At 44.5% G+C, this 19,441-nt stretch overlaps 1 protein-coding gene across 3 annotated transcripts; it reads right to left on the bottom strand.

The window, feature by feature from the left end:
• Positions 1-1,255: 1,255 nt before the first annotated feature.
• Positions 1,256-9,555, bottom strand: PENK (proenkephalin). 3 transcript variants are annotated; one of them, XM_025186154.3, is made up of 4 exons: positions 9,318-9,555; positions 9,111-9,241; positions 8,136-8,276; positions 1,256-2,222 (listed from the first exon to the last, which is right to left on the bottom strand). In XM_025186154.3, exons 3-4 carry the CDS (start codon positions 8,271-8,273, stop codon positions 1,554-1,556), a joined length of 807 nt encoding a protein of 268 aa, XP_025041939.1. In that variant the 5' UTR covers positions 8,274-8,276; positions 9,111-9,241; positions 9,318-9,555; the 3' UTR covers positions 1,256-1,553. The 3 variants fall into 3 exon arrangements, with proteins under 3 accessions (XP_025041939.1, XP_006126205.1, XP_014430561.1); XM_006126143.5 differs by having other exon boundaries at positions 9,107-9,241; positions 9,318-9,553; XM_014575075.4 differs by lacking the exon at positions 9,111-9,241.
• Between the last annotated feature and the right edge of the window lie 9,886 nt (positions 9,556-19,441).

Here is a 19,441-nt window from a genome sequence, read left to right as displayed (position 1 = left end):
AAACAAGAAGCCTGATTTTCAAAGATTCAAAGTGCTCAGCAGCTCCATGGGCTTTTAGTGAAAGGAGATACAGGCTAATAAATTGACATCTTTGTGCATAAGCATCACTTTTTAAAAATAAAACAGATTTCACTAGCAGCTGCTGTGCACTCAGCGCCACTGAAACCAATCACCTCCTACTCAGGCAGTTACATGTATGTTTAGGAGCCTAACTTTGTTGTCAATAATTGAAAATTTTGGTCTTATCTTTTATTTGTCTTTGAACTCTTGTGCACACTTCCAACACTAATTATTAATAATCCAATGTGTAGATGGAGAAGCTTTGTGGGAGATACCCGGTGACTAGATGTGTAGGAATAGAGCACAGAAGCAGCCACTTTGGGAAGCTCCTGGGCAAATTATGCATTGCCACTCTTTGTGGCAAAAAGACCAATGTCAACAGAGTCCCTAAGAGAGCTGCAATGTTAGGGAGCTCTGGTAAACTGGGGGAAGTGCTAACTGAGGTTGGGATGGCTGCCATACGATCTGCAGTGCTGGGGTTGGGATTTCCCATACAATCTCAGCTTCTTTGTTAAGATTAGGCCCCAAACCAGTCCCAAACACAAGGGGCTAAGATCTTCAGCTGGTATAAACCAACAGAGTTTCATTGATTTCAACAGAGCCACATCAACATACATTATCTGAGGATAAGCCACAAGACTGCTCCCCAAAGAAACCTCTGTCAGACACTCTCCAAGGTCTAAATAGTGCGTTTTTTATTCAGTTTTTCCTTCTTTTGTGCACTTTCCTGAGGAAGGGAAACCTTTGACTGTTAATGATTGTAGCTGAACAACCAGTTGCACAAACCTATATTGGATTAATGTAAAAAATATCTCTAAAGAAACAAGATATTAGAACTCCCTGCTGTGCCAGGAATGTTGAAGAAATGTTTTAGTATCTTAAAATGAGTTAATGTATTCAGTTAAATGTAGTAGATACTAACTTTTTTAAAAAAGAGTAAAATTACTATATCTCATTAAATTGCAAAAATGTAGGATATATTCAGTGCCCTAACTTTATTAGAATCCTAGGAAGCAAAGATAAAAATGAATCCAATTTCAGTTCCTGCTATAATGTAAACAGTAGGAATTGAGTGATTGCAAAGAGCAGGGGCTTTAAATTATAAGATTTGGTTATTTAACGTCGAATGAATTTGACAAAGTGGTTGATTAAATGCACAAGTAGGAAATAACAGACACTTCAAAATTCATTATGCCGTTAGGATGAAGAATTTATTATATATACAATTAAGCAATTGTACTGTAGATGTGCAGTAGTGTTTAAAGAAAAGGGATATGGTAACCAAAATAGTTTTAGCATGAAAATTACAATATAGTTTTAAATCTGACTAAAACAGAAGTTATTAACTTCAAAGAACACAGAACCTGAAACAACAGACTGCATCATTAACTAGGACAGTAAAAAACTGTACAGTACAAGCAACACATTACAATAAATTATGACCAGTGAGGCAGTGTCTCTCATTTGGGACAAAAGGGTTAAAAGGTAGGGTATTAAAATCTCATAAATCCACCATATCTCTTTTCCATCTCTGGAATCTCTTTGGAATAACTTTCCCCATCTTCATCTGAAGGGAGAAAAGAATCAGAGAAGCGCTTAAGAAATCCACCATATCGTTTCTGGTAGTCCAGCCACCATTCTGGCCTCCCTACTCTTCTCATAAAGCCGCCATATCTCTTTTGCAACTCTTTGGCTTCATCTTCCAGTTCTGGACTGCGCTTGAAGCTTCTCATGAAGCCTCCATACCTTTTCATGACCTCCCCATCATTATCATTGATCTGTCGGTAAGGTGAAGCTTCAGCCTTGGCCCCTGTTCCCAGAAGCTCCTTCAGGAGATCTGAGGAATTAACCAGAGTGTCATCACTGGAGTCTTTCTTCATAAACCCTCCATACCTTTTAGAAAGGGTTTCTCCTCCATTTGTTTCCTCCTCTGGTTCTACACGATAAAGCTCATCCATTTTCTTCATGAAGCCACCATACCTTTTCATGAAGCCCCCATACTTCTTTGCTAGCAAATGGTTCTCCTCTTCTTCTTTCTTGTTGTCCCCTGGAACACTGTTGCCTTCCTCAGAAAGATCCAGTTTAGTCAATTGCACAAGCTCCTTGCAGGTTTCCCAGGCTTTGGCAGAAGGCAGTTTTCCTTCACATTCTAGTGTGCATGCCTGAAAAATTGATGGGATTTACTAAGAATGATTTAACATACTACACACTGATGTATTTTTTGTTTCTTTTTTGTTAAAGGCATAAACCTTTAGATCTTTAAATCAGTGATACTCAGACCTCAGTGGTTCATGAGCCAAATTAGTGATCAACACTACCCAAAAGAGCTACAATAGTGTGATTCATTGTTTCATTTGCTATAGCACTAAAGAGTCATATTTAAACAATATGACGGGGAAAATATTTAGTTTATATATATATATTCTTCTTGCAGCAAAATGACTGACCAAGTATTATTTTATCGATCACAATTGGTTGTAAACTTAGTAAAAACATGGTGGCTGGTTAATAAAACACAGTGCTTTAAATATCATATGCTGTAAAGAGCACATAAAACACACTAAAGAGCCACTTGCAGCTCACAATTCTGTCTGAATATCACTGCTCTAAATACTCATTAGCTAGAAAGAACTGCCAGGTGGAAAGCTTATTCCATAATTGTTCATTACACCATTTCTTATGCCTTCACCTCACACAGTTGGTATTGATACGGATCATTGTCAGATACAGCATACTGGACTACATAGACCACCACTAGTCTGATCTGGTATGACAATTTCTTTGTGTCTAGTTTAAATAAAGAGAGCCTTGTTTACACACACCCCTCTTCAGTTTGGAGCACCCTCAGATTTTCATTTTCAGTATGCAAATGCATGACAGCTTCTTTTCTTAGTCATTATAACAAAGGTGAATAATAAGAGAAAGTTGCTTAATACAAATTAATAATTATAAGAATACACTGATTCTTTTTAATAAACAAAGGAAATGCCACTGTTTTAAAGGAAAAGTTTACCTTGATTAATTTTCTATTTTGGATTTTCTAGAGGGATTTCCACCCACCATAGAACATTTGCTAAAAAGTTAAAATATAACATAAAAATAACACTAACAGAACAAACAAGATACCTCTAATGTCATGGCTAATTTATTGCCACTAAATCGTATGGCTCTAAGAGATATAATGCTATATATAGTCATTCCTCAAATTTACCATATTTCAAATTCCAAGCCAATGTACAGGCATGTAGAGGTGGATCAGACTATTAGTTTAGGTAGTCTGGTGTACTGCTGTGGCAGCAACCAACCTGATGTGTCTAGGGAAAGTGAACACCTCTAACAGTGCTGAATATGGAAGAAACAGCGCTTCCTGACCTACACAATCATCTTACTTGCTCAAGCATAAATTATACATCTAAACATATACTCTCTGCATGGTTTGTCTATATTACTACAGGTTGAACCTCTCTCATCTGGCATCCTTGGGGCCTGACTGGTGCCAAACTAGTCAATTTCTCTAGCAGAATTACCAACACTTCAACTGCTTACTGGGAAACTTGGCCACACTGATGATAAGTGGACAGCCGGCTAACTAAAATCATGTTGGACCATGGATGTTGACGGATCAGAGAGGTTCAACCTGTACTAGTATTAATGAAAACTGTTAATATGAATATCCAAAATGCTCATAGTCATTGAGATGCCAGGAATTTTTCTTTCCAATGAAATAAGGCTCCGAAGTCACATAGGAATGAATTTGCATCAACAATTCTCACACAATTTTCTTTCCCTTCTCAAAGCAACAAAGTAGTAATTTCAGAAAGACACATTTAAATGCTCATTAGGACTGGTGATCCTAATCATCACATAAGATGCCCAAGTGTTCAAAGAGTTCTGGAACAATTGATGGGCACTTCTAAGTAAGGGTATGTCTATACTACCACCCTAGTTCGAACTAGGGTGGTAATGTAGTCAACCGGAGTTGCAAATGAAGCCCGAGATTTGAATTTCCCGGGCTTCATTTGCATGTTTCCGGGCGCCACCATTTTAAAATGTCCACTAGTTCGGACTCCGTGCCCACGGCAACACACGGCACGAACTATATAGTTGGAACTAGGCTTCCTATTCCGAACTACCTGTACTCCTCGTGGAATGTGGAGTACAGGTAGTTCGGAATAGGAAGCCTAGTCCGAACTACCTAGTTCGTGCCGCGAGTAGCCGCGGGCACGGAGTCCGAACTAGTGGACATTTAAAAATGGTGGCACCCGGCAACATGCAAATGAAGCCCGGGAAATTCAAATCCAGGGCTTCATTTGCAACTCCGGTTGCCTACATTACCACCCTAGTTCGAACTAGGGTGGTAGTGTAGACATACCCTAATATTCTATGTTTAAGTGTACAATTTAGGGAGGGCAAAATATCTTGTCAAAATAATTTTACAAGGATTAAGATTAGCTAAAACTGAACAATCAGCAGTAATATTGAAATTATTTCACTTCAAAAAAATCTCCACTCCACTAGTTCACAATATGCCATTGGTGGGGCTCTGAGAAATTATTACATCGTATAAAATATGATCTCATATGATCAGACTTTTAACATTGTGGAATGTACTTATTATATTTGAAATGTTACATTTGTTTACATTTTTAACCTTATTGTTCTATCATCTTTAATAATAAATAAAATTAAATTATGAATTTTTACCCTTGTATACTGCTTCCATCAGAAGATTTCAGAAAGCTTTATGAATGTGAAAATAAGCCTCAAAAGAGCTCTATGTGATAGGTAACTGACTACCTCTGTAGTTACCTGCCAGTGGTCAGTCCTAAGTGTGATAAATATATTGAGAAATAACATCTCTTAACTTATGTTACAATTATTTCCATATTAATGACTACTAGAGAGTTAAAGACCTGTCTCAAATTGAGTACAAAGTAATTATGTTGTTACCAACATTTTATTCCTAATACATCACAATTTCTGCTTTTAACAGGCATTCCATGTCTATTCCATGTGAACATATTTGGGTTATACAAATAATATGTCAGCTGCAGTCTGATTTGTAAGTCACTGTAATACAACTCCCCAAACACAACACAACAAAACAAAACAAAAAACAAAACAAGAGCCCCCTCTTTTTTGGTTAATGGATCAGCTTAAACAATCATTCTTCCAACACCCAAACAAACTTGCACCTCATGCATCCTATATAATAATGATTTGATTACATCCTATGGTGTTCATTATGAGAAATGGAGTAGTGAACTCACTAGCTGTTAATGTCTTTAGAAACATGCCTTTGGAAACCAATAGTATGTAGAATACTGTTTAATACTGCACTTTTTCTGTTTTGATATGTCAGCTGATAAATGCTATTGATGAACAGAATTTAACACTTACATAGCTTTGCTGTTCAAGAAAGATTGTTAAAGTTAAGCTAGGCTTCCCGTTTAACTTTGTGAAGTCATTGAAATCGAGGTACCAGTTTTTATGTGGGCATATGTCAACTGCATTCAGAATATTTTCTGTGGTTAAAGAAGTGCTATTGTTTCTGAAAAATGTTCGATGATTTATAATTCAGATAGATCAGCGTCCAGACCTTCATTCGTTGGGCACCGAAACAATCTCAAACTTCCATTAGTTTCACTAGGAGTGTTCAGTGCCTGCATCATGAAATTTTGTGAGGCTAGAGTCTGCAAGGTGCTACTGTCTCTTGCAAAGTACTCAGAACCCTATTTCCCCCTTCTGCGGGAACTCAGGACACCCAGCATTTGTCAGAATCAGACCCTTAATTTCCATGGATGGTGCCAGTGTGGATGCATGTTAAAATGACGCTAGTGGTTTGTAACTACAGAGGACACGCTCCGTTTGGATTGTTGTTCACAGGCTGCACTTTAAGAACACCTGAAATGATTAGCGCTACATTAGTGCCTTGGAGCGCACCAATGCTTTCTGGCCTCTGAATGGAGAGGGGAAAGGAAGGGGGAAAGCATTTACTGAGGTATTGCTGCTCATGAGGGGCCTGATCCTCCGCCGCTAGAGCAAACCGGAGCAGGAGCAGACTCTTAGGACTGATTCTGCCACTTAGTCCCATTGATTTCAAGGAGCACGTGAATAGATCCATTGCATTCAGCAGGACTGTTCACTACAGAGTTAAAGCCCGAGCTTGGCCGCAGAGTGTTGGGGAGCTTGCCCGTCTCCCTGGTACCTTATTTCAAATGAGAAACTCCAATGCCTAATAATAAAAGGAGCCAACGGAGGCCAAAATACAGCGCAGCATCCTGTATTCTGCAGCCTTGTCTCGGAATTGTCCTGATTTTTTTTTACCAGGTATTAACTTGGACATTTAATGTTGTTTAACTTAAACCCCCCCCCCATTAAAATGAATAAATATCATTAAACAAAGTGAAAACTATTTCAGCTACTTCTGAGGTGTGTCCCGCAGACATATTTTTGTTTGTTTCCCTCCCAAATTGAAGAAGAAGAAGAAGAAGAAGAATTATTATTTTTTCCCTGCTCTGTTCTACTGCTAAGGACCCGCGCCAACAACAGGGAGATCTATATGACTGATTATATAGGGCAGCTATACACAGACACGCACTGTAAATACAGTCTCCCCAAAGTGCTGTCAGATGCGCGCATTCAATAAACCTACAGTCCGGTCATTGTTCTCTCATCTCTCCCAGCTACAGAATTGTGAGTATTATAACAATGAGAAGCGAAAGTGGTTTGCTTTTTCAGCAGGAAACGGGCACCTGCGCATAAAAAAGTCCACTGTAAGTTCACATCGCGCTTGCAGACTTTTGAAGCGCGTGTATGTCGAGTGGAGCGTTGCGGTACAAGCTATTTATTACTTGGTAACGAGACATGGAATAACAGATTGAAAGGAAAGTGCTGTGCACTCTCCCGTGTCTATGATGACTTGTCCTATCTGGATAATCACATTATAACGTTCGTATTTTGCAAAGCTATTCTCAAAGGAAAATGCTCATCCCGAGGGAAGGCGCTTTATAATGAACTGTTTTCGAATTAAAAGACAAGACCAACGCGGCACCCTATCAGGGAGAGTCTCTGCTGAAGGAACAGTAAGGTATTGGAAACACCTAAGAGCAAACTCCCCTCCGGAGAGGATTCGAATACGGAACATTGGTTCAATTCCCTTCTGCCTTTACATCTCATAACTCGCTGCTTTCGCTCTTTTAAGATGTGATGGGTTTGTTCTAACCCAGAGGCTTAGACCGGAATTGTAGAGATTTCCTTCTTCTCTAGGTTTCAGGTCCCACAGCCATCGTCCTAAAGCTCGGGGCAACTTATTTGCTACTGGTAGCTTATCCTACGAATTCTCAGAATTACCCCTGGGGATCAGGGTAACTTTTGACTCACATTTAAAAGGGGATTTCTTTTAAGGGGAGAGGGAGCTTGGCAGTTTTTAGAAGGGCCTATTGGAGTCTCTTCCTGAGTCCTCCCCCCAGCTCCGTTGGCACTTCTAGTCTTTTTCACTCTAGCACGAAGACATCGGACCTCCAATTAAAATGCAGTATTTTAGTTTTTAAAGAAGCTAACTGGTTACAGTGGACTTGAATTTAAATATCAGAAACCTCTGCACTGCACTTGGGGCTAGGTCCTGTTAAAGGGCCCAGCACCCTAGCTTCCCTTGGCCACAGTAGGCATCAAAGGCGCTCGGAGGAGGCATCGTTGCCTGCTCTCCTCCAAGGTCCGATCCTACCCAGGCACCTTAGCACCCACTAGTGGACCGCAACAGTCAATTAACTCAACTCACTGGCTGGGCCGGGCGGAGCGATGCGTTGGGAGTTCTCCATGGTGCTGAACCGTCTGGCCTGGCTCAGGGCAGGACAACGCTGCGCAAAGCACAGGAAAGCCTGCCGGGAGAGCGCCCGCGACCAGGCGTCTGTCCCTGAATCTAAGCGCTCACGGGGTGCAGGGGCCTGCACGCTGCTGCTGCTGCTTTGCTAACCTTGGTCGTGGGGGAGCAGTAGCTGCGCCGCCTGTGCCGTGAGTGGGGTAAAAGAGTTAGGACCCGTGCGGTCTCCAGGGATCGCCCGGCGCCTGCTTACCAGGGGGTTGATGTCCGCGTGGTGCCCCAGCCGGTAGGAGCAGGAGGCGCAGTCCTTGCTGCAGTCCGCCTGCACTGTCCACACGAGGCAGCTGCCGAGAGCCAAGAGCAAGCCGCAAAGTCTCAGGAGCCACGCCATGGGCTGCGGAGAGAACAGGTCAGGATTCAACCCGGCGCCAGCTTCCTCCTGGCCCTGGGACCCATCTCCAGCCCCTCAGCCAGTCCCACCAGTGCCCCAACTCCCCCTGCTCGAGCTCAGCCACAGGCGCTGAAAGTTATCCACCAGGGGCTGGACCCACCCAGGGTGAAAGTAAAGTAAAATTTCTTACAGGTACTGTCCTATTGCAACCCAGCGCCATTGCAGCTCTTTAAATAGCTCCCTACTGGCTTTTGCCGGACTCAGCCAGCTCTTGCGGGAGCTGCGCACCAAGGTGCACCCGCTTACTTTCACCTCTGGACCTACCCCTTAGACGACCTTAGTTGGGACTCTGCACTCCAGGTTCCGCAGCGGCTGAAAAAGACACCTCCTGGCTTTCCCTTCCCTTCCCAGGGTCCTCCACACCTGAGCCCCCTTAACTGTGCGGCTGGAGCTACCAGGGCTGGGGCTGTTCCCTTTCGCCAGCCCAGAGCCTGCAGGGGGACGAGATCTAGCGCTGTCTGCGACGAACCAACTAACAGACCTCAGATTGCTCCCAGCCCCCATGAAAGCATTTCTCCTGCTCCGGGTACGGCGCCCCTCTTCCCCTGTCCCAGTCACTGCTCCGGAAAGCCGGCAGCGGCTGTTCCCTGGAGCAGGCTGTTCCCTGGAGCAGTCGGGACAGAGGCGAGACACAAGAGCGAGCGAGCCATTGGAAGGCAAAGCCTGCTCAGTTTCCTGGCAGGAGTTTGCACGCACAGAGCGGTGCCCCGTGGAAACTAGTCGGGCGCGCCTCGCCCCAGCCTAGCGCCACTGCTTCAGAGCGGGTCACTCACATACATGCCGCTTCCCCGGGAGCCCGCGGAGCAGCGCCTCGGCACCAAGCTGTCGCGAGCTGCCGCCGCCTCTTGGTGTGTGTGAGCCCCCTGTATTTATAGAGGGGCCAAGCAAGTTGTGCCTCTGGAGAAGCTCTGGAAGGAAAAAAAAATAATACAGGAGACAAGCAATAGCCCGGAGTCAGCGAGCCTCCGCGTCTATAAATCTTACAGGAGCGAGCAGACAGGTGGAGCAAAGCGCCCAGCTGGAGCGGCAGTCGCCTCGCCCCCCGCGCTGGCTGGATCAGGCTGCAGGGCTGGGAAGCTCCTCACCCAAGTCCGGGCTCTGGGAAGCGGCCGGAGCCACTTTATAATTAGTCAAAAAGGGAAAAGCGCAGCCTCCCCCAATCGCCTCCGGGCGCCAGCTGACGCAGGACCTACGACATCCCACTCAGGGCGCGCGGCCCCCCCTTCGCAGCGAGCGGCTCTGCCTGGGGGGATGAGCCAGGCAGGGAAGCCAGCGAGCCCGTTTTCTGCTCCTCCCGCGGGTGGTGGGAGCCGGGGCTGGGAGGTTGGGCGCCGGGAAGCGCTCCTGGTCGTTTGCAGCCCCCACCTCTCTTTCACCAGGGCCCTGCTGGGGCGGGAGCGACCCCAGCGACTCCCTTGGGTGCCCCCGCGAAGCTGCGAGCCTCTCCCCCCTCCCGAGCTGGGGAAGGGGAGCCAGTGTGGGAAACTCGAAGGCAGAAAAGGCCCCAGAGGACAACGCCGCAGGGTCTGGGAACTCGGGGCCACTAAAGATGCGCGGGGAGAGGGAGTGCGATTTTATCCCAGCGGCGGTGCAGGTGCCTCCTCTCGGTTTTGTGTAGACCGGGCTTCCCGGCTCGCCCACCTGTTTGGCTGTAGGTGAAGTTTGGTCCCTAGAGGGCGCCCAGCTGTCGCAAAGGCTGGAGGAGTAGCCAGGCTTGTGAGAGGGGTCTGCGCTGTAAGCCTTGGTGTACACTGGCCACGTGAAAATAAGCCCAAGGATCACCCGCAGGGAGTGGGGTTCATAAAAACAACCATACTGGGTCAGGCCAATGGTCCATCTAGCCCAGTATCCTCTTCCCATCCAGGCCAGTGCCAGATGCTTCAGAGAGAATAAACAGAACAGGATAATTATTGAGTAATTCACCCCTATCCAGGTCCAGAATCTGATAGTCAGTGGTATAATCACACTCCTCTATGGTTATAAATCTGGTGTCAACACTTGTAAAACTCAGAGACTGCTCCTCCAGGACCTAGCTTGGTCCCTGGCTAAAACATGACTTCGAAGAAAACGATATGTCTCAGCATATTTATTCTCTAACTGATGCATATTTGGCCCTTAGACTCAAAAGCCATGATAACATTTCAGACCTCAGGTGTAAACACAGTCTGAAACTGATCACACCTCACAGACTGAATTGCCAGAGGAAGGTTTTACAGCTTATTCCGGTCCCATATATTTCAAGGCAGACATTGTCCCTTCCCAAAGATCTCTTCTGATTGCATGCATAATAGCAAGTGGGTTCTCTGAAGACGTCCACACAGTGTGCAGCAGCAGTAAAAAAAAAACAACAACCAACCAACCAACCAACCAAACAAACAAAAAACCAACAACAGGATGCTAAGAATAATTAAAAAAGGGATAGAGATTAAGATGGAGAATATCTTAATTGCCTTTATATAAATCCATGGTATCCCCACATCTTGAATACTGCACACAGATGTGGTCTCTTAATCCCAAAAAAGATATACTGGCATTAGAACAAGTTCAGAAAAGGGAAACTAAAATGATTAGGGGTTTGGAACGGGTCCCATATGAAGAGAGATTAAAGAGACTAGGACTTTTCATCTTAGAAAAGAGGAGACTAAGGGGGGGGGGGAGAGGGGAAATATGATAGAGGTCTATAAAATCATGACTGGTGTGGAAAAAGTGAATCATGAAAAGTTATTTACTTATTCCCACAACATAAGAACTAGATGTCACCAAGGCTGTGTCCAGACTCCATGCCTCCGTCGACGGAGGCATGTAGATTAGCCAGATCGGAAGAGGGAAATGAAGCCGCGATTAAAATAATCGCGGCTTCATTTAAATTTAAATAGCTGCCCCGATCTGCCGATCAGCTGTTTGTCGGCAGATCGGGAGAGTCTGGACGCGATGCCCCGACAAAGAAGCCTTTCTTCATCGACACAGGTAAGCCTCGTGAAACCAGGTTTACCTGTGTCGATGAAGAAAGGCTTCTTTGTCGGGGCATCGCGTCCAGACTCTCCCGATCTGCCGACAAACAGCTGATCGGCAGATCGGGGCAGCCATTTAAATTTAAATGAAGCCGCGATTATTTTAATCGCGGCTTCATTTCCCTCTTCCGATCTGGCTAATCTACATGCCTCCGTCGACGGAGGCATGGAGTCTGGACACAGCCCAAATGAAACTAATAGGCAGCAGGTTTAAAACAAACAAAAGGAAGTTTTTTCTTCACTTAGCGTTTTTCTTTAATATGATGTAGCTCCAGACAGGACATTAAACATCTGTGGGGAATGGACCTGGCCTTAACCCATGTCTAGCTCTGCACTAGCTGGGGAATGTTCTGATGTTAGGACTTTGAAGAAAGTCAGAAAAATCTCTCATGTCCATAATTCTCTCTCCTCCTGGCTCCCACCCCATTGAAACAAAAGGCTTTGTATGTTAATAGCAATTATTATTGTTATTACAGATCTGCAGAAATCACACCTCACATCTCTTCATATAAATGCCATATTGACATTAATACAGCTTTTGGAAAAGCATGTCACAGTTGCCTTACTTAAGCACCAGTAAGTACCCTGTCAAAAGTAGTTTATTACTTTTGTTTTATTGTTTGGTTTCATTACTTTTTTGTCTTTAGGGAAAAACATTTTAAGACAAAATGTGCTATGAAACATACAGGAGTCAGCTTTAAAGAATTAGTCACATCAGATTCCTACATTGCAAGGCCAGAAGGGAGCACTGTGATCATCTAATCTGAGTGCTTGGATAATGCAGGCCATAGAGCTTGCCCACAAAAATTCCTACAGCATATACTCATCAGACATTCTAACCTTGCCTTTGAAGGACAGACTAGAAAATATAGCTAACAAACCCTAATGTCACAATAGACAATAAATAAGCTATTGCTGGAACACTCTGACTGCTGTTACTTCTGTAAATGCTGCAGCAAATCTGGTGTGTTAGAGAAGAGGGTTGAAAAGCTGTGGACTGAAGTTTAAATGCAAGTTTTAAAGTAAGTTTTCCCTATTGGTTAATCAAGATGGAGTTTCTTTCATGTGGCAAGAAAAGCAGGTGGAAGAACAAAGAGAGCTGTCGTTATTTATTATAACCCAAGAAAGCTTATCCTTTGCCATAGATGAATTTGCTCCCAAATTAGAAAAAACACTCTGAGCCAAATCCTGCTCCATCCATACTGAAGAGAGGAAACAGGGTCACTGGCCTGGATTCTCTCTTGATCCACCTTTGCTGACCAGGGCCATGCTGGATTTACACCTTCTAAGCCCCTATGCACAGAATCTTCAATCTCCTTACTTCCTCCCCATGCGATCCTCCCTAGAGCCTTCCCCTCACTGCATCCCCTTGTGACCAAACCTGGAATCCCTTCACCTCCCCATGTGGTCCTGCCTGGAGCCTCACCACTCCCCTATGTGGCCCTCTCTTGAGCCACCCTCTACCCCCGCTGCCACATTCCTATGTGGTCCTGCCTGGAAACCTAGCACCCTCACTCCCCAAATGGCCCTGCCTGGAGGTCCCTGCCTCCCCCTGTGGCCTTGCCTGGAAACCCCTCACCATATGTCCCTGTTTAGATCCCCCCTCTTGTACTCCCATGTGGCCCTGTGATCCCCCCCAGCAGTCTTGTCTGGCCCACTTTGCCTCATAACTTGGATCCAAGAAGGCTGCTGTGACTTTTCCCCTGAGGAAAATTGTCCTCGCCAGCAGCCTGCCAGCTGTTTCCCCCCACCCTTCATGCTCTTCTGGTACTGCAGGGGTCTTTGGTGAGCAAAAGCAGGAACTGCAGCACATTTTCTGCAGGAAAAAAATTCTGCTTCCCCTGGATAAGAATTCTGCACATGCTGCAAGTGTCACCTAAAGGGAGGGGCACAAAGTGAGACAAGAGGCATGTGGGGAACTCATCAGGGACCAGGGGAAATAAGGAGGCTCCCTCCCTCCTGAGAGCCCCCATGCAGTGTGACAAGCAGCAGCAGGGCAGCAAAATAGCCCATAATAGTACAACTGGCAACTGATTATACCCCCCCAGACAACCATAGCTACAAATGTCCCATTTGGGCTAGAAAGTTGCATACTTTGACAACCTCCCCTAATACATCACTGCCCCTAAGCATCTGACTATTGTGGAAATCCAGCCCTGACCTGGGAATCCAGGGGGCATTGTTAAAGTGTTCTCTGCTGCTCCTTGTCAAAACAGCAAAGAAAACTCTAGTTTCTCCACACTGAAGCTATGGTCATCATGGGTGGATGTCTTCACCCCTACATAGCCCCTTGTGGATGGTATCTGTATCAACTAATGAAGGAGCAGGCCCTAGTACTCCCTTCCAGCACCAAAATGAGACCTACAAGCGATAGTGTGCACGAGATGTGACTTTCTACCACAACGGTTAATCCTAGGACCAGAAACGGGCTCAATGACTAAAGTGAATGGGCTGGGTAAAGAGCCCCAAATGGATCTTTGGGCTAAGTCAGGAGCCATTAAAAGCACTGTATTTGCACTAGTGTAAAACCACTAATTGAGAAGAGCATCCAAGACCCATATTTATAAAGTAACACCAAACAGCTTGGTGAATTAATCCTCTTGGGAAAAGGAAGATGGTTAAAAAGCTTTATAATGGTCCCTTGTTTTATTTTTGACATGTGAGGGATCTGAGTTTGGAATTATGGTGTTAGTACCAGTAGAACTACTGTGTTCACAGAGATACAACATGGATGGCATGCACTTTGGTCAGGAGAATGAAATGTCTCATGTCTCTCTGACTCCCCCTCATGTGGTAAGGTGCAAGGTAATGCAATTCTGGCTGCAGGTGCCACATTCATTCACTCCTACAGCTCCTGGAAAGTCTTACAAGCAGGGCCTGCTGTGGAGGTATAAAAGCAGGGAAGAGGGGGATGTTCAGTTCCCAGAGCTTGAGGGAGTATCAGAAGAGTGTATCTATAATGTAACTAGAACATTAGCCTACAGCTCTTAAGCACAATGAAAATTTAATTTTAATTGCAAAGCAACACAATTGTTTCAGCCACTCAGGGCCCAGGGATGCTGCATAATTACTGACTCACAATTGTACAGTCATTTATCAAATATGCTAATCCTTGAACTCCAATTGTGTGTCTGAATGACACACAGATATGCTAATCCTTGAACTCCAAATGTGTGTGTGTGTGTGTTGGGTAGGGGGAGGAGACATTGGAGTGCATAATGCCTGTGTGATTATTGTTCAGTCACAGAACAGCCAGAACTTAGATTTAGCTGGAGCTATTTGGAGTGGAGTTCCAGTAAATAGTTTAAGCTGCCTGGGAAGGCGGGGGGAGGAGAGGAATGAGAGTTGATTTCAGGGGGTCTGCATGGCCCCACAGCTGAAGCCTGAACACCCAAGCCCTGGCAATACCCATGGGGGCTGAAGACTCGAACCTTGGTGCCTCCCACGGGGAAGATTCCCTGAACCCTCCCAAATCCCCAAGACTCCTGCCACAGCTGAAGCCTGGAGCCCTGAATGGGGGAGGGATACGGGGGGCTGTGGGAAATAATATATGAGAATTTAAGCCCTGGGTACATCACATATAATTCCGGCGCTGCACCTGGCCATTCCCTTCATAACCCCACATCCACGTGCCTTTAATAGTCACCTCAGATACTCAACCCCCCTCTATCTTCTTACCTCACATGCTCTCATGTCTACCCACCTCCTGCTCCTCACTGCTGAAGGAATCTAATACTCACAGAGATTGTGTCATTTCAATGAAGAGTTCCATTTCAGGTTGAATTATAACAGGGGAGAACCAGTGATGTCCAGTGTTAGTTCAGCTTTGGGAGAGATATTCTTTTCAAAGAGGACTTAAAACTGGGATGGAAGAAAGGGAGCATAGAATAATTATCATGTAAAAATTACTCACTGTGGGAAGGGGGGCTGATCGGTTCTAAGAAACACAAGGAATGAGAAGCAGAGATGTGAAGACAGACATATGAGGAGGGAGTACGCTTTTCAATATAGTAATAATGATACCTTGTTGCTAACTGTTAATTTGTAATAACAACATCCTGGGTTTATACAAACTGCAGATTTATGAGTTTATTAAACCCAGAATATTGTGAACACTATCTAGTTCCCATCTAAATATACTAGAGAAAAAAGAAAGATTGTTTGCACAGGTTGTACCTCTCTACACCAGGACTCTCTGGTCTGGCAACATCCGTGGTTTGGCAGGACCATGGATGTTCCTGAACCACAGAGCTCTGGGGTAGGGAGGTCTGGAAGCAGGGCCATGAGTGCAGCAGGAGGGGCAGGCCACTTGTCTGGGAGCCCCGTGGCATAAAGGGAGTGGGTGTCCTGGTGTGGAGTTCTGGCTCCAGCAGCCAGGGAGCTCCAGTCTCAGCAGCTGTGGCACTTCAGCCCTGGGGAGCCTTGGCCAGGCCAGTGGCAGGGGGGCTGAAGACAGAGCCCGAGCCCAGTGGGGTCAGGCACAGCCAAAAGCAGCTGATATCAAGAGGGTTGTAGGCTAGGATGCCAATTACAGGGGATCTTCTCTGGTCCAGCAAATCCCCTTGTTCCGATTCTGAGAGTGCAGGACCAAGGAGGTCCAATATATATTACAGCAATGCTTAGAAACCACAATCAAGGTTAGGGTCCCATTATGTCAGGGCCTGTCCAAATACATAGTAAGACACCATCTCCATCCCAAAGATTTTTTAATGAAAACAGGACATGGTGGACAGTAGCCTCATATTACACATGGGGAAGTAAGGAAGATGTGTTTGGACAAGTCCAAAGTCATGCAGGAAATCACTAGCACACCTAGGATTTGAATCTACTTCACCAAGTTCCAAGTCAGTACATCGGCTAGCCATCCATCCCCCCAGCTTTCCTCTCTGAAACCTTCTCAGCTCCATCATTCTAAATATCTCTATGTTCTATGAAATAGTGGGGCCAGAATTGAATGGGGGTAGATTTGTGAAAAAACAAAATCAACATGCTAATAGAATCCCAGGAGCCTTTGCTAGAGCAGAAAACTGTAATAATGGGATCAAAATGGGAAGTAAGGAACTAAAAACAGCACTTCATGCTATTTATTTCACTACCGTGCAAAAGGTCAGCAGGAAGCCTAGGCATTTCTATAGCCTCCAAATTGTCTGGTTCTGTTGAATTTGGTAAAGAACACAGGGGTCAGTATTTATGGAACATTTGTATTTGGTATAAGCAGTAAGGAAGGATGCTCACTTATATGAGAAATCCTACTGTTTGCTATAAAACACTTAATCTCTCTCTCCTCCAAGATACATAGGATATATATTTCTCCTCATCTTTTTAATGTCTGTAGTAACACTACATCCAATGTAGGTAAGAAATGTAATCCAAACCATAATAGTTTATACATTCTATATGGCAGTGTCATGAGATCCACTTTTATTGGACAAAAATATGCACCATTATGGACACCATTATGGACCATACATTCCTCAAGCTATAAAGTAGCACTTACTAGGAAAGAAATTAAATAAGAGTGGTACAATGGCAGGGAAATGCCTGTTAGGTATCTAAAAGAAATGTATGTTGAGAAAATTGGAGTTTCAGCCATAACTAGTGAGTGGATTTCCTTAATAAACCAATGAATTATAGCAAAGAGAGAACAAAGAGAAGTATGAAGATATGGAAATATCTTTCCTTTCTCATTTTAGAGTATGAAGACTACGAAGCATGCTGCTAAAGGAGAAAGAATGCCTCATTCCATTCTCTGATCTTCTACCCATGTGAAATAGACAGAACACGGCATGTACTTATTGCTCCTACGTATAATGAACAGGCACTTATAATTGCGTTGGTTTGCCTGTAGTTGAGTTACAAAAGAATTATAAAATAGGAGCTTAAGATAAAACAAGCTTTAAACTGAACTATGGAGACAGCACGGGGGGTGTATCCCCTCCTCAGCTAAACACGCATAAGTTTGTAAACAAGGACTGAACTGAATGGAACATGTAGCATACTTTACAGAGAGTACGTATTAAATATAACAGCATTATGTAGTTCATTTCACTAGAGGGCACAACAGAGAACATTTGCAGTAGATTAAGAGAATTCTTGCTATCAAAATACATTTTGATTTAGAACCCAGGGGCATTTCTTATTATGGCATACATGAATTGAGTGATTTATGTTCATGTTTTAAATTGAGAAAACATTTCCATGAACTAAGATGCCATAATTCTGGGTGGGGAAAGAATTGGAATGCATACGTTATAAAGAGGATTATGGTGTCTATAATGCAGAAATAGAAGGATTAGTAGAACATTATGTGTACGATTTTGTCTGAGAAAATAATCATTTTAAGCATATTTAAAAAACCCTAAGCAGTGAAGCTACAATGTCAGTTTGGGTTACTTTGCAAGCCTAGCACAGAATGTGTTAATATATAATTGAGCTTCTGAAGGCCTGATGCTTTCTCACTCCCCTTCACAAAATTCTCATGTTCCCGTTTCTAGCATTACATTGCTCTGTTGGGAGGCATTGCTTTCACACGATATTACAATATTCAGACCTAATTTCTCTGGGATAGTTAGGAACTGAAAGGGATGCTAACCAGGCATCTAATGCCTCATAGGCACTCAGGGAGAGATTTTTTGCTGCAACTCTCAGGAGGAGTTGGAATGGGAGAGGGAAAAGGTGGTTTTAAGCTGCTTCTGCTTGTACCAAATTTTGGGCAGTTGAGGTGCTACTTCAGAACCCTATAATAAATTACAGCAATTTGAGGGGCTACTTGAATTTAGGGAGCCTTTACCACACAGTTGCCTGGTGCCTAGAATTGCCAGAGTAGAAAGCATTTTGGTTACTACCACCTCTGTTGCTCTGGGGATTATGAGGTGAGGCAATGTAGAGACATGCACACTAGTCCGATTTTGCCTCTGCACTGGGGAAATTTCCATTGGCCACTGGTTTGGCATAGAAGGGCCATAATCCGACCCAGTGTACAATCTAAGGCCCTGTTTAGACAGAGGATTTGCCTCAGTCCCTGACAGGGGTATAGCTGAAGCAGTGCAATTCATAGCATAAGCAGGTAAAACTACTATTTGCATTGGCAGAGGATATCCTTGTTTCAGAATAGATTAAGGACTTGTCTACGCTGGCAAGTTTTGTAGTGTAAAAGTGCCTTTTGTTGACAAAAGTGCAAGAGCAGGCACACTGCAATGTGACTTTTGTTGCAAAAACCATTCATTTTCATCATCAAAAACTTCCAGCTCCACGAGGGACTTTTGTTTCCCCCCCAACCTGGGTTGTCAACAAACATGCAATGTGGACATCTCCAGAGGCATTTTGCCGCTGATTCTGGGCTCCAAGAACTAGCCCACAATTCACAGTCAGCCACTCTGCTAAGAAGTTTGAACTCTACTGCCCTGCAGCCAGGTGACCAGTTACCCACTCTGTCCCCTTGCAAGCCCTGCAAATTTTAAATCCATTTTCCTGTTGTCAGAGTGCCTGGAATCCATCCCCTCTCCCATGTGCTGTCTTAGCATGCAGTGGTCTCATGGCATCTTCCCAGGGACCCACGCCACCGGACACTCCCCTGCTTGGACTGCTGCAGAGCTGTTGGAGCTGACCAGTATATGGGGAGAGGAGTCTATTCAGTCCCATAGAAATGGGACACATACACACATTTCTCGAGGCTTGTGTGAAAAGAAGTATGAGAGGGACATACGTCAGTGCAAAGTGAAGATTAAAGAACCTATCATAAGACTTGTGAGGTGAACCCATGCTCTGGTGCTTTACCAAAAACCATTTCTATAAGGAACTGGACGCAGTCCTTGAAGGAGACCCCGCCTCTACCACCAAGAGCTTTGTGGATACCTTGGAGGGCACAGAGGCAGTGCATGGAGGAAGTACAATGAAATGATAAATTAGGAGGCTGATGTAGATGAGAACCAGGGGCTGCTCCCGGGGGTCACTGAATGTGTTTGCATCCAGGAACTGTTCTTCACTGCTGACAGACATAGCCAGTCTGAGCAACTACTTTCTGAGGGACCAGAAAGCTGGTCATGAGATGACGGGTAAGTGGGGTAGTACATGGCTGAAGGAATGGAAAAGTGGGAG

This window comes from Pelodiscus sinensis, chromosome 2 (genome assembly GCF_052426305.1).
Source record: "Pelodiscus sinensis isolate ZL-2025 chromosome 2, ASM5242630v1, whole genome shotgun sequence".
Classification (NCBI taxonomy): Eukaryota; Metazoa; Chordata; order Testudines; family Trionychidae; genus Pelodiscus; species Pelodiscus sinensis.
The sequence above is the reverse complement of the archived record's forward strand: the minus strand, read 5'-3'. Positions and strand labels throughout refer to the sequence as shown.